General features: G+C 44.4%; 1 protein-coding gene and 2 long non-coding RNA genes across 8 annotated transcripts in view; 2 read left to right on the plus strand and 1 right to left on the minus strand.

The window, feature by feature from the left end:
• The first annotated feature begins 4 nt into the window (after positions 1–4).
• LOC140638669 (uncharacterized) lies at positions 5–4,045 on the plus strand. Its single transcript, XR_012035671.1, has 3 exons — positions 5–591; positions 2,052–2,262; positions 3,582–4,045. It is a non-coding gene; the product is annotated as an uncharacterized lncRNA (long non-coding RNA).
• The window catches only part of TMEM219 (transmembrane protein 219), a 50,286-nt gene continuing 36,836 nt past the window's right edge, over positions 742–14,191 (minus strand). The window contains exons 1-6 of one of the 5 annotated variants that reach the window (XM_072836391.1): positions 10,875–11,031; positions 9,663–9,861; positions 9,389–9,578; positions 3,661–3,890; positions 2,073–2,242; positions 742–1,223 (exon numbers count right to left, since the gene is read on the minus strand). In XM_072836391.1, coding sequence (XP_072692492.1) covers positions 2,105–2,242; positions 3,661–3,890; positions 9,389–9,578; positions 9,663–9,827 — 723 coding nt within the window. In that variant the 5' untranslated portion in view covers positions 9,828–9,861; positions 10,875–11,031 and the 3' untranslated portion in view covers positions 742–1,223; positions 2,073–2,104. The other 4 variants (XM_072836390.1, XM_072836394.1, XM_072836392.1 and 1 more) reach the window with 4 other exon arrangements.
• Positions 10,813–14,191, plus strand: part of LOC140638668 (uncharacterized) — a 28,951-nt gene continuing 25,572 nt past the window's right edge. Inside the window, exon 1 of one of the 2 annotated variants that reach the window (XR_012035669.1) lies at positions 10,813–11,270. This is a non-coding gene — a long non-coding RNA (uncharacterized lncRNA). The remainder of the gene's footprint in view (positions 11,271–14,191) is intronic. The other variant, XR_012035670.1, reaches the window with a different exon arrangement.

Here is a 14,191-nt window from a genome sequence, read left to right on the forward strand (position 1 = left end):
GGGGCCAGGGAGATGGGCAGCCACCGAGCCAGAGTGCGCGCGCGCTCCGCCACGCGGACCCTGGATGGGAGGAGGTGGACATAAGGGCTAGGCTTGGAGGGGGAGGAGCTCAGCACGCAGTCCGACAACTGGCGGTGGAGAGGACTGCAGCGCATGCGTTCGCCCCTCCTTAGCGCTGAGCCCGAGCTTGTTGCTAGGGGAAGCTTTGAGGGGGCGCCAGTGGAAGGAAAGAAGCAGCCGTGATCTGCGCCTGCGTATAGGTAGCGGTTGGGAGGAGCCAGGGAAGGAGGCTTGCTGGGCGTGGAAAAGGCGGGAAAACGGACTCCTCTGGTTAGTAACCATACAGCCAGGACGTGGCCTCCCAAGTTCGAAGAATCTTTGCTGGGAAAACTCAATCCGTCAAACCCCTTCAGGAAGCAGGCCTCTCACAATTGCATGACCTAACCAAGGTCACACAGCATTTATGTCAAAGCATTCCCAGACCATACCCACCTGATTCTCTCAACTAGTTGAAACTATCGATTTTATTTCATAGAAGAAAACAAGACATAAAGTGGCAGTTCTGTGATCAAAATCAGGTGTTTTCCAAAGGTAAGTCACAATAGAGGACATAGCTGCAGCAATCCATGCCCTAGCCAGCCTGTATCCCAAACTTAAGTGTCAACAAGCAAAAGTCACCCAAACCTGTTTACCCTGAAATTCCCACTTCAACCCAATCCCCAATAAACACCCTGGGCAACATTGGGCAAAACAAAAACTTTTATTCCCCCCACATTCCAGCTCTTCATGTTTTGTAACATCTCTTCCAACTCAGAACAAAGGCTGGAGAAAAAGATTCACACCTGGAGAAAAAGACTAAAAACCAGGGCAGATGAGAGGTCCCTTGGGTGAAGCTCTGGGATGGCTGAAAACAGTGAGGAAGGAGCAGAGGAAGTGGCAACTATAGATGGGTCCAAGTGCTTATTGGGACTGGGTGAGTGGCTTTAGGACCCCAGGATCCACCAGGAGCCAGAGAGCTTTCCTTTCCCAGTCTACTCAGATCTAAGAAAGGCAAAGAGGATTCCACCATCTCCTATCCCAGGTTGGTGGAGCCTAGCCCTGAGGAAAATAAGCAACGTTGATCTTGAGTGGCCAGTTCCTCTGGTCAGAGCCCTTCCCTGGGCTTGGGGTGTCTCCATTTCTCCCATGGCTATCTCCGAGGGCCCAGCAACCAGTTGTTGAAGCTGAGAACAGTTTAAGAATTGGGTGATAACAGATAACTCTCAAATTATATGATGTCCACCTGACAGAGTGAGACTTTTTTAGAGAAATTTTTTTTCCCTTAACGACCAGACACATGAACTAGTTAGCCAATATGTTCCCTGCCCACTGCTACCTTTTTGTGTTCCTCCAAAGATCCTGTTAGCAAAATCACTTTTTTCTAAATGTAATGAAGGCTGATGGAAAAGATAAAGCATGTAAAATTCTTGGGCACTGGGACACGTGGGTGGCTCAGTGGTTGAGGGTCTGTCTTCAGCTCAGGGCATCATCCCGGGATCCAGAATCGAGTCCCACATTGGGTTCCCTGCGAGGAGCCTGCTTCTCCCTCTGCCTGTGTCTCTGCCTCTCTCTCTGTGTGTCTGTCTCTCATGAATAGATATATAAATCTTTAAAAAATAAAAAATAAAATGCTTGGGCACATACTATGTGCCTAGTAAATGGGCATCATCAATCCTTTTGCACTGCCCAGGATGAGTTTTACAAAATTTGCATCATAAAACTGGGTATCAGAATTTCAGGGCAAAAGCAAGGTAAGCATAATTCATATTCAGGATGCATCATCAAATCTGAACTCTCTTAACTCACCACTGTTGCCAAAAAGCTTGGATGTGAACTACAGGTATGGATGAATCTTAAAATCAGAATGCTAACCAAAAGAAGTCAGTCACAAAAGAGTATGTATATTCCATCTACATAAAATTCAAAAATAAGTAAAACCAAACCATAGTGTTTAGGAATGACTCTTATCACAGGTATACTTGCCACCCCCACTCCATCTCCTACTCCCACAGGACTGGAGCAAAGAACCTTACCTGAGAACAAGATGGGAACTAGGCCAGTGCCCTCAGAGCCGGGTTCTAGACCAGTGGGACTCCCGGCGTGGGTGGAAGCACACAGCAGTGAAACAGCAGAGAAGGCCACAGAAGAAAAGCAGGAAGGAGCCCAAAACAAGCAGTCTGGAGCCACACAAAGCCAACTCCTCCTAAGGATGAGCAAAGGGGGGTAAGGAGGAATAAATGAGAGAGAGGGAGGGTAGAGAATCTTCTCCTAAGGAGACACCTTATCCTAGGGCCATAGAGAGAAGCCCCCATCGGGGGAGAGGGCTCTCTACAGCCAGGGAACCAAAGGGAAAATCTAATTTCTATATAAGGTAACTGTTTTGATGGTATACGAACTGCTTTCTTGCCCAACCACTGAAGTGAATCCCCATAATGTCTCCATGAGATAGGAAAGTTCCCTACTATCCACATTTTAAATATGCTCAAGCAGGGCCAGGTCTGGACACCAGTATTTTCTCTGATTCTAAGCTCCTAAGTGATGCTCCTTGCCAGGCTCTTTGGCAACGTGAAGGCAAGTACACAGCAGCCTCCTAACTGGTCTGTCTCCTGCACTCAGGCAGGCTCTCCCCACTCAGCACCAGTGGCCCCTATGGCCTGCAGCATCAAGTTGTAGTGTTTTAGCCTCACAACCAGGCCCCTGCATCTCTTCTGTCTCTTCCCTTCAGCCATTCCTAAGGCCCTCATTATGGAGTGCCCTCAAAGACTGAACACTTTCAACTTCTAGGCCTGTGTGCTCATGCTGGTCCTTTTGCCTGGAATGTATTTCCTTCTTCCAAACGCCCTCTATCGCATTCTCTGCCCACATCTTCGTCCTCTTCGTCACCCTGAAAGGGCAGATAAAGCCTGGGAAGGCATAGGCAGTCAGAAGGCATAGGTTGCAATCCTGGGTCTGCCACTTAACCAGTTGTGTGGCCTTGGGCAATTCACTCCCTCTTTCTAAGCCTCTTTCCTCATCTGTAAAATGGGATAATAACAGCTACCTCAAAAGGCTATTTTAAGATCAAATGAGATAATGAACCTGAAAGCACTTTGTACATTATAAACTACTGTACACAATTCCCTTTCATAAATGCTACCTTTTCTGTGAAGCGCTCTCCATAAATGTTCAAGTTAGGGTTAATTGCTCCTTACTCTGTGTTTGAATAACACTTTGCTCACATCTCTATGATAGCGATTAGCCCATTCTGCCTCTTATTACAGCTTCTGCATTCCTTTAAAGTGGAGATCGTATTTTATTCTGTTTAAAGACAATCATTAATAGTAATAACTGTCACTCATCCGATCTCTATTACGTAGCAGGCATTGTATGGACCGGGCACCTGACATTCATTCTCATTCATCTTTATTTGTTGGCATCATGAGGTAGTATTATGTTTTCCATTTTACAGATGAGGAAGCTGAGGCTCAGAGAGGCTCTGATGCTTGCTCAAGGTCATACAGCAAGCTGAGGCAGAATAATAGAGCCTGTGCCTTTTCTACTAGGTAAAACTGCCCCCAGAAGCCTTCTGGACAGAGCATTCAGCGCGGCAGTCTATGAAACCCCAACAACCTAGGCTCTTACCGAGGTGAGCAACTTGGTGAGCACAAGGCCTTCGTGGCTCCAGACCCTGACACACTCCTCAGCCATCCTATGACTCAAGGTGGCATTTCCTGCTCCCTCCTCTGAGCAGGATATGGGTGGCTGGCTGGAGGGCAGGATTCCTGGAGCAGCACTAAAATACATGCAGGTTTCTGGGGTCCTTTCTGTGGTCACCTTGGCAGTAATGAGGACCAGCTCTCCTGCAGAAGATCCTATGAGAGACATAGGAGAGGTGGTGGAAGAAGATGGAGGTTGGGGTGGAAGCCATCCATTTTCAGACTTCCATTCATTCCTAAGGCTTCCTTCAGTAACAGCTGGGTTGGCATTGAGTCTGTTCAATAAAGTACTCTCTATACCATCATTGTGTCGTTGAGAAAGGACAATAACTGTGTACCAATATAAACAAAAAGTGAATTATGTTTGCTTACAATCAATACAACAATCATGCCAATACTCACAAAGTTGCAGTGAAATGGGGTGCAGATACACATTGCCAACGTCAGTCTGTATAAACTAGTCTGTCCTTTTTAAGAAAGCAGTTCCCTGCTAGGTACCAAAATCCATGAAAAGGTTCACACTCCATTTCAAATTAGCAGGGAAAGGATGGGCAGCCTACTCAGTCAATGGCCTTGGGACAATTTCCATTTGGGAAAAAAAAAAGTTAGACTCATCTCACACTATAAAATAAAGTCCAGATGTGTTAGAGATCTATACAAACAAACTAAACAGAACAAAACCCAAAGAAAATACAGAAGAATATTTTCTAAGTTTAAAGTGGGGAAGGCCTTCCTAGAAAAGACACAAGACCTAAAAGCTTGAGTAAAGGACAAGAACAATAAACTTTACTTTGTAATAGTTGAAGGCTTCTTTATGATGAAAGATAACTTAAAAAGCGGGGCACCTGAGTGGCTCAGTCAGTTAAGTGTCTGCCTTTGGCTCAGATCATGAACCTGGGGTCCTGGGATGGAGCCCTTCATTGGGCTCCCTGCTCAGTAGGGAGCCTGCTCTCCCTCCCCCTGCCCCCACTCCTGCTCATGCTCTATCTCTCTTTCTCTCAAATGGATAAATAAAATCTTAAAAACAATTTTTTTAAAGTAACAGAATGGATGAAAATACCTATATATGTTTTGTAAAGATTTATTTATTTGAGAGGAGAAGGGGCAGTGGAAGAGATTCTTCAAGCAGACTCCTCTCTGAGTGGAGCCCAACATGGGACTTGATTTCACAACCCATGAGATCCTGACTTGAGCTGAAACCAAGGGTCAGATGGTTAACAAACTGAGCCACCCAGGGACCCCAAAATGCCTATATTTAATTAGCAAAAAGGTTTACAATCCGGAACATATAAGGATCTCCTAAAAATCAGGACGACAAAGACAAATAACTTAAAAGACAAATGAGCAAAGGATTTAAATGGGAAATTCGCGGAGGCATGAATGGGGCCAATAAACCTACAAGAACATATTCAACCTTACTAATAATCAGAAGAAAGTAATGAAAAGCAATCAGGTAATCCCTTTGTTCATTAAGTTGGTAAAAATTAAAAAGACTAATAATAACAGGAGTTGCTGAACATGTAGGGAAATGGGCACTCTCAATGAATGATACCTTTTAGAAGACAATGTGGCTGTATCTGTTGCAATTTTAAATGAATACAGATCCTGACTGAAAAGATGCCCATCAAACTGTGGACACTGCAGGGGTGAGGTGGATTTTTACATGTGTTTTGTATACTTCCATGTGGCCAAATCCACAACAAAATGAATTTATCTATTAAAAAAAGTCCATACCCTTTGACTCAGTAATATCATTTATAGAAACTCATCCTAAGGAAAAGATTCAAAAGAAAAATGAAAACTATACCAAGATGTTTATTGTGACCACAAAAAATACCAAAAAATAGGAAGCAACAGAGATGTTTAACACTAGGAAAAGCATTACAAATGAAGGCCCAACCACTTAATGGATCACCTTACATCCATTAAAATAATAATGGTCAAGCCAGGCAGTAATAAAAAAATATAAGTGAAAAAAGAGAAATACAAACTAGTATATAAATCATAAGAACTAAGAAATGTAACTGTAAAATTTTCTACGAGAAACTCCCCCTTTCTCTACGTTCCCCAGATTTAATCAGTCACCAAGCCCTGTCAATCCACTGCCAATGTCTCTCTGGGATCAGTCCCCTTCTTTCGTAGCACTGTCTTAGCTCAGGTTTTCTCATTTTCTTTCCATTGCAATCACCTCCTACCTGGTCTTCTTGCTCTGGACACGCTTCCACCAGGCAGTCAGCCCACAGAGTGTGATCTTTTCAAAAGAACAACAACAAAACCCTATTTTCCTGACTAAAATTTTGAGCTTGCCCAATGTACCAGATAAAGTTCAACTACCTGGGCCTGGCATACAACATCCTCCAGAGGATTCTGTCTGCTTCCTCAAATGCATCTCTTGCACTCAGTCAACACCGCTTCCCCTGCACCAGTCAAACTGAACACTTTGAAGGTCTCAAACATGCCAGTATGGTCTCCATTGCACGCCTTTGCATATGCTTGTCCTTCTGCCTGGAAGAGTACACTCCGAAATCTTCCTCAAGCCTCAGCTCAGGCACTAAATCCTTGGAAAAGCCTATCTTCACTAACCCTGCTTGACAGACTCCTGAGTATTCCCACTGTACCTTGTGTGCTACTTCACACATTGGAAGGTATTTACTTTGGTTCACATCTGTATCCTTGCTAAACTATAAGCAGCTTGAGGTGTCTTAGATATTTCTATAGTCCCATGCTTGGTACACAATAGGTGCTCAATAATTATTACTTAGATGATACAATCATAGGTGGATTATTTTTTATTTTGTCCAGAATAATCTTTGATGGTATTATTCTCTTTCTAACTGTTATGAAAAGGAAAGGGCTTGTTTACAGAAGCAGGACTTGAGAAGCTGAATCTAAAATTCATATGGTAATTAAAGGGGTCTGGAATAATCTAAACAGTTTTTAAAAAGAACAAAGTTGGAGGACTTATATTTTCTGATTTCAAACTTAATACAAAGCTACAGTGATTACAACTGTGGTGCTACCATGGATACATACATATGTCAATGGACTAGAACTGAGAGTCCAGAAATAAACCTATATATACATCCATGGTCAATTGATTTTCAATAGGGTGCTGATACTATTAAAAGTTAAAGAACAGTCTTTCCATAAAACATGCTGGGACATGGGGATCCCTGGGTGGCTCAGCAGTTTGGTGCCTGCCTTCGGCCCAGGGCATCATCCTGGAGTACTGGGATCGAGTCCCACGTCGGGCTCCCTGCATGGAGCCTGCTTCTCCCTCTGCCTGTGTCTCTGCCTCTCTCTCTCTCTCTCTGTGTCTCTCATGAATAAATAAATAAAATCTTTAAAAAAAAAAAAACATGCTGGGACAACTGGTTAGTCACTTGCAAAAGAATGAAGTTGGACCCCATCCTCACACCATTCACAAAAATTAACTCAAAATGGATCACGGAGCTAAATGTAAGAGTTAAAACTATTAAATTTTAGTAGAAAATACAGGGGAAATCCTCATGAGCCTGAATTAGGCAACCCCTGCTTAACCAAGACACTAAAAGCACAAGCAACTGAAGAAAAAAATAAACTGGATTTCATCAAAAGTAAAACTTCTGTGCTTCAAAGAACACCATCAACAAAGTGAAAGGACAACCCGGAGAATTGGAGAAAAAATCCGTATGTCATACATCAGATAGGGGAAAATATAAAGAACTCTTATAACTCAATAATTAAAAAACAAATCATCCATTTTTTTTAAAAGGCAAAACTCTGAATATATATTTCTTCTAAGATAGACAAAGAGGGATGCCTGGGTGGCTCAGCAGTTAAGCGTCTGCCTTCGGCTCAGGGCGTGATCCTGGAGTCCCAGGATCAAGTTCCCCATCCAGCTCCCTGCATGGAGCCTGCTTCTCCCTCTGCCTATGTCTCTGCCTCTCTCTCTCTCTCTCATGAATAACTAAATAAAATCTTAAAAAAAATAGACAAAGGTCTTATAAGTGCATGAAAAAAATGCTCAGTACCATGAACTATGCCAATCAGAACCATGGTGAAATACTACTTCCCAATGACTAGGATGGCTAGAATAAAAAAAGCCAGATAATAACAAATGTGGAGAAATTGGAACTCACATAGTGCTGGGGAGAACACAAAATGGTGCAGTCACTTTGGGAAACAGTCTGGCAGTTCCTCAAAAGAGTAAATATAGAGTTACAATATGACCCAGCAATTCCACTTTTAGGTATTTCATTTCCCCCAGGAGAAATGAAAATGTATGATCACACAAAATCTTGTATGTGAATGTTGACAGCAGCATTGTTCGTAATAGTCAAAAAGTAGAAACAATCCAAGTATCAATCAACGTGATGAATGAATAAATAAGATGTGGAATATCCATACAATGAATATTATTCAGCACTAAAAACACAAAGTACTGATTGATATGTGCTATGACATGGACATGCTATACTTGAAAGAAGCCAGCCACAAAAGAGCACATACTATATGAAATGATATGGGTAAAGCTACAGAAAAAGAGAGATAAGTAGTTGCTGGGTCTGGAAGGTTAAGAGGAAAAGGGAAGCAACTGTTAATGGGTACAGGATTTATTTTGAGAGAATGAAAATGCTCTAAAATTGATTGTGGTGATAGTTGCACACTTCTGTGACTATACGAAATTGTACATGTTAAATGTGTGAATTTTACGGTAAAGCTGATGTATATATATTTACAAAATAAAAAGAATAGGAAAAATTATCTCAAGTCTGTATATATCAGATACCTTCCTTTATTCTCATTTTTTTTATCACAACATGTACACCTGGACATAAGAGACCCCCCACACACACACACACGCAATCTCACAAGAGAATCTTAGAATGGTAGTGTCGGAAAGGACCACAGAAGCCGGGGAGTTCCACCTTTCTCTCCTCTTTTTTCATTTCCCCAACTTCAGACAAAGAACCTGAAGCCAAATCTCATACAAGAGTCAATGGCACCCACTGACTCCCTCCCCTCCCCCCATCATTTTCCCAGGAGACTCTAAGCTCTGTGGGAATGGATGATATCTAATTTTTTCTGTATCCTCCATAGCACATAGAGCTGTGCTAAGAGTGCCTGAGAGCAGGCACTCAAAACACTTGCTTAATTGAACAGGGTATGTTTCTTGAATATCCATGAGGAAAAAGAAGGTGCCTCTAAGAGAAGAAAGCAGTAGGGACGAAGAGGGATGATAAAGAACATTAAGTCAAATCTACCCCATCTTATCACACCTCCAAGATTAGGTGCTGAAAGAGGAGAGAGAAAGCACAGGGAACCCACATAGTGTCACTATGTTCACTGAAAGTATCTAGTCCTTACTAGAAGTGACAAAGGCCAAAGGATATTCCCAAGGTCACCAGGTTGGGGAGGTCAGAGACAGGGCCCACCCCTAAGTGTTCTGATCCTCAACCCATAGTCCTCCTCGATCTCACCTTTTTTTTTTTTATATATTTTATTTATTTATTTATTTATGAGAGACACAGAGAGAAGCAGAGACATAGGCCAAGGGAGAAGGGTCCCTGTGGGGAGCCTGATGCGGAACTCAATCCCAGGACCCTAGGATCATGATATGAGCCAAAGGCAGCTGTTCTACCACTGAGCCACCCAGGTGCCCTTGATCTCACCTTTCAATCCCATCTGACTACCCAGGACCGTGGCTTGGAATGTCTGTGTCTTGTTCCCTTCTGGACCATCTCCAAAGTTCAAAGTGGTCAGTAAGCCCACGACGTGAGGGCCACGCCACTTCCCTGTGACTGTCCCATTCACGGGGCACAGGGTCAGCTGGCCAAAAGATCTCAAGAAAGAGACCCAGTCCTGTGTGCAAAAGAAAAGTGGGAGAGAGGTGAGAGATTAGCAGCATGTGCAAGCTTGTATGAAAAGGATGAGGAAAGTACTCACCTGGGGAATGTCAGGGCTGCGCAGGCCAGTTCTGTGAGTAAGGAGGAAGCCGCCGAGGCCTAGGCCTGAAAGGCCAAGAAGCAGCAGGATCAAAGTGGCACAGACCAAAGGCGGATGGTGGGCCAGACAGAGATGCAGGTTGTGCCCTGCCTGGCAGCTGCCCATGGGGAGGAGAGAGGTCCGGGGCTCCACGGAGAGCCTGCTGGAGGACAGGATGGACAAGAGCCTGCCAGTCAGAAGGCACTTACCCATTTTATTCAAAGGGAAGCTAAAGCATTGAAAAGACCAAGAACTTGCCCCAAGGCCACACAGCCACTTAATGATAGAGCCAGGACAAGAATCCAAGGCTCTTGACTTCCAGTGTTCATCCCCCTGCACCACTTAATAAATGTTTGCTGCATTTCATTTCTGAAGTAATCAAGGCAGAAGCAAAGCAGAACACACTGTGCTGGAAAAAGGAACCCAGAAGAATTGTCAAGGGGAGAAATTCAGGAAGCAGCTTTTCTGGGGCGAGGGTCTGGCTGAAGAGCGGTGCCATCCAATAGCCTAAACAAAGGAAGTGTCTGATGAGAACTCCACTTTGGAGCAAGACCGTTCAATCTGTATCCTCCTCTGCCACTCACTGGCTATGTTAGAAAAATCAGTTAACCTTTGTGAGCTTAAGGATCTGTGAAAGAACACCAAATAATGAAGACTAAATGTGACAAATAAAGCAGTTTTGCATAGTATTCAGCCATGCAGGAATTCAACAAATGTCCATTTCCTTTCTATTTCACTGTGTCATACTGATCTTTAAAACCAGGTGAAGCAACGCAAAAAATACTGTGGTGGAAACTGAGGTTCTGGGGACTTTCACAGAGTGGCATGGGCCAAGGTCTGAAATCCGTCTTCTGTTTCCCTTTTCCAAGCGAGAAGCGACAGCCTGATGAAAAGGAACATCTGGAAACCGGGATAAACATATGGGGTGGGGGGAGAAGGAGGGCTTCGGGGAAATGCAGGTGTCACAAATGCCCAGCCCCTGCCCTGCCTCCCGGCCCCGCACGTCTGGAAAGGGGAAGAAAGCACGAAGGGGGAGGGCAGGGCCTGAGTTCAGCGGCTGGTGGTGCCCCTGGGCCTCCCCTCCCCCCGCAAAGCCCCTCCTGCAGGAACTCAACACCCGCAACATCCCTTCCCGGTTCTGCGGCGTTGGGTCCGCCTGCCGCTCCCTCTCACCGCTCGCAGCCGGGCGGAGGCCGGCGCCCCCCGCGACGTCACGCGTGGAGCAGCGAAGGGGCGGGGTCCGTGCACCCCCCACCCTATCACCACCCACGCAGTGGGGATTCGCATGCGCAGTGTCTACGCGGGCAGCCGCCCGGCCCTTCCCAGACTGGGTGGGGGCGTACCAAGAAGGAAGCCAAGGAAGGGGCAACGGAGAAGAAACTACTCCGCAATCGGTGAGCCAAAGGCAGAGAGGCAGAGGAGCTGATTATAGTAGGGACGGTGTTAGAACTGAAAGCCTCACTCCGGAGACACTGGGGCATTTCAACGGGAATCGCGTCGCAGGCATTTTTCTGTTGGCTCGTCCCCCTCCCGCGCCAGTCGCACAGCCCAGCCGCGCCCAGGTTCCGGGTAAGAATTTGGGGTCCGCCCGGGGGTGGAACTCCAGCCCTAGGACTTTGGCCTTCCGGACTGTTTGGGTTCCGCTCCCCTCTGCAGGCCTAACGTGTACACCTCACGCTTGGCCGCGGGTTTTGGTGGACTCCTTAATGCCTAGGATCCTGTGGCTGCCAGACTGCTTAGTAGAGACCATCTCATTTCATTTTTGCCCATATTTTAGAGATGAGGACATCGAAGTCCACCTTACCTGAAATAGGACGCATGGAGCCAAGAACCCAGGGTTCAAATCCTAACTTTGTGCCTGCCTCCGACAAGCCATAACAGTGCTCTTTTGGGGAACTGAGTTTGTTAAAGGGGTTCAGCCCACCTACCTCACTGGTTGTATGGGAAGCTTACGAGGCAAAAGTGTGGGAAAACATGGGCCCAGTGTGCACTGAACACAACCGCGCTGGACAAATGCTTTTTGAAACAAAACCTCTACTGAGGCTGCGTTAAGACAGGGACCGCGTCATTCCTGTACCACCCCCTCCTGCAAAATTTATAGCCCCAAACCCTTTCACATATGGTAAAATAATCAACAAGGGTGCCAGGACCATTCAATGAGGAAAAGCTAGTTATCTCAGCAAACAGTGTTAGGAAAACAATATTCTCATGTGAAAGAATGAAGTTAAAGCCTTACGTTACACCATATACAAAAGTTAATTCAAAATGCACAAAAGAACTAAATGTAAGCGCTGAATGATAAAACTCAGAAGAAAACGGGAAAGTTTTGGGACATTGGATTTGGAAATGATTTCTTGGGGTATGACACTCAAAGCACAGACAACAAAAGAAAAAAAATAGGTAAGTTGGACTACACCAACTTAAAAATTTTAAATTTTACCAATTTAAAATTCCTGTGCATCAAAGGACATAACAGAGTGAAAAGTCAATCCATGGAATGGGAGAAAATATTTGCAAAGCAAAACTCTGTAAAGAGTAAATAATATATAGAATATATAAAGAACTCTTACAATGTAACACAACAAAATTCCTGGTTAAAAAATAGGCAAAGGACTTGAAGATATTTCTCCAAAGATATACAAATGGCTAATAGGCATACGAAGAGATACTCAACATTACTAATCATAAGGGAAATGCAAATGAAAACCACAATTAGGGGATGCCTGGGTGGCTCAGTGGTTGAGCCTCTGCCTTGGGCTCAGGGTGTGATCTCAGGGTCCAGAATGGAGTCCCTCATCAGCCTCCCTATGAGGAGCCTGCTTCTCCCTCTGCCTGTGTCTCTGCCTCTCTCTCTCTCTCTCTCTGTCTCTCATGAATAAATAAATAAAACCTTTAAAAAAATATCCTGGTATGTATATGGGGAGAAATTTATGGCACAGTCTCTCTAAGAGTGGCTGATGAATGCCATTGATTGACTTATTTGAAATTACAAGTGTAGGAAGTATTTTGTTCTCAAAGGAAAAGTAAGTGTGGTTGACAGCAAATTTTCGAACCTAAGAATTGAAAGGCACTCAGGACCGAACAAGTTCACTAATAACCACCCCCACCCCACTTTATTTTCCAGATGCTAAACTGATGTCTGGAGAGGTTAAGGGACTAAGCACAAGTCTCCCAACCAGTTAACCCTCAGTGAGAACTAGAGCCCAAGTGTCCCAACACTGAATCTAATCCTTTCCCACCAAATCCTTCTTGCTTAGTCCTGGCAAGAGATCTCTCCTGAAAGCCTGGAAAAGTCTCTGCCCACCTAACAGTCACACCCAGTCCAGTCTGAGCCAGCACACTTTTCCCTAGTCTTAGTCTTGTGTCCCCAGCCAGCACCTTTGAACCTGGAAGAGTATGCTCCACAAGCCCCAGGTCTTTTCATAGTTTGAGCACAGTATTTACTCAGTAAGTATTTGTTTAATATATTGAAAATGGCTTCTTACAGGCCACTTTCACTGAGAACGTACTAATTTTCAGTGTCATGTTAAGGTTGGGAGCACATCTGTCCACGCTGAATGTTTGTGAAATTTAGGTTAAAAGGTAAAAGAAAGTTTATTTGGTTGACAGCTATTTTTTAGTGCCCACTATGGTCCAGGCACAAAATTAATATCCACGTAAGTAAAAATTTTCTCAATGTTTCTACTAAATGACAAGTCTAATTTGTAGGGTAAGATAAGACATGAAAGTGCATAGTGTAGTGCTGGTACACAATAGGAAGTCAACAAATGGGAGTTTCCCTTCATTATTCTTGTACCGCAAAGTAATTAGGCATATTTGGACAGCAGTTCTTGTAAATGACCATAATTGCTTATTGCATATTTGCTTATGTAGCCCAATGAACAAATTCTACGGACCACTAGAGACAAACTGGTTATAGTAAGGAACTGCCTCAAGGCCTAGAAATCAAGGTAAATGGATGTAAACCAATGTCTTACATAGGAAAAAAGAGTTGGGGGTGCCTGGGTGGCTCAGTCAGTTAAGCATCTGCCTTTGGCTTGGGTCATGATCTCAGGGTCCTGGGATCAAGCCCTGCACAGGGCATCCCTGCTCAGCAGGGAGTCTGCTTCTCCCTCTGCCTCTCCCCAATGCTCATGCTTGCTCATTCTCTCTCTCGGTCTCAAATAAGTAACTACAATTAAAAAAAATATTTTATTTATTCATGAGAGACACACACACAGAGAGACAGAAACAGAGATATAGGCAGAGAGAGAAGCAGGCTCCATGCAGGGAGCCCAATATGGGACTCGATCCCAGATCCTGAGATCATACTCTGAGCCCAAGGCAGATGCTCAACCGCTGAGCCACCTAGGCATCCCAAATAAATAAAATCTTTTTTTTAAAGATTTTATTTATTTATTCATGAGACACATACACACACACACACACACACACAAAGAGAGAGCGAGAGAGAGGCAGAGACAGAGGCAGAGGGAGAAGCAGGCTCCATG

Source organism: Canis lupus, chromosome 8, assembly GCF_048164855.1.
Source record: "Canis lupus baileyi chromosome 8, mCanLup2.hap1, whole genome shotgun sequence".
In the NCBI taxonomy this organism is placed as follows: Eukaryota; Metazoa; Chordata; class Mammalia; order Carnivora; family Canidae; genus Canis; species Canis lupus.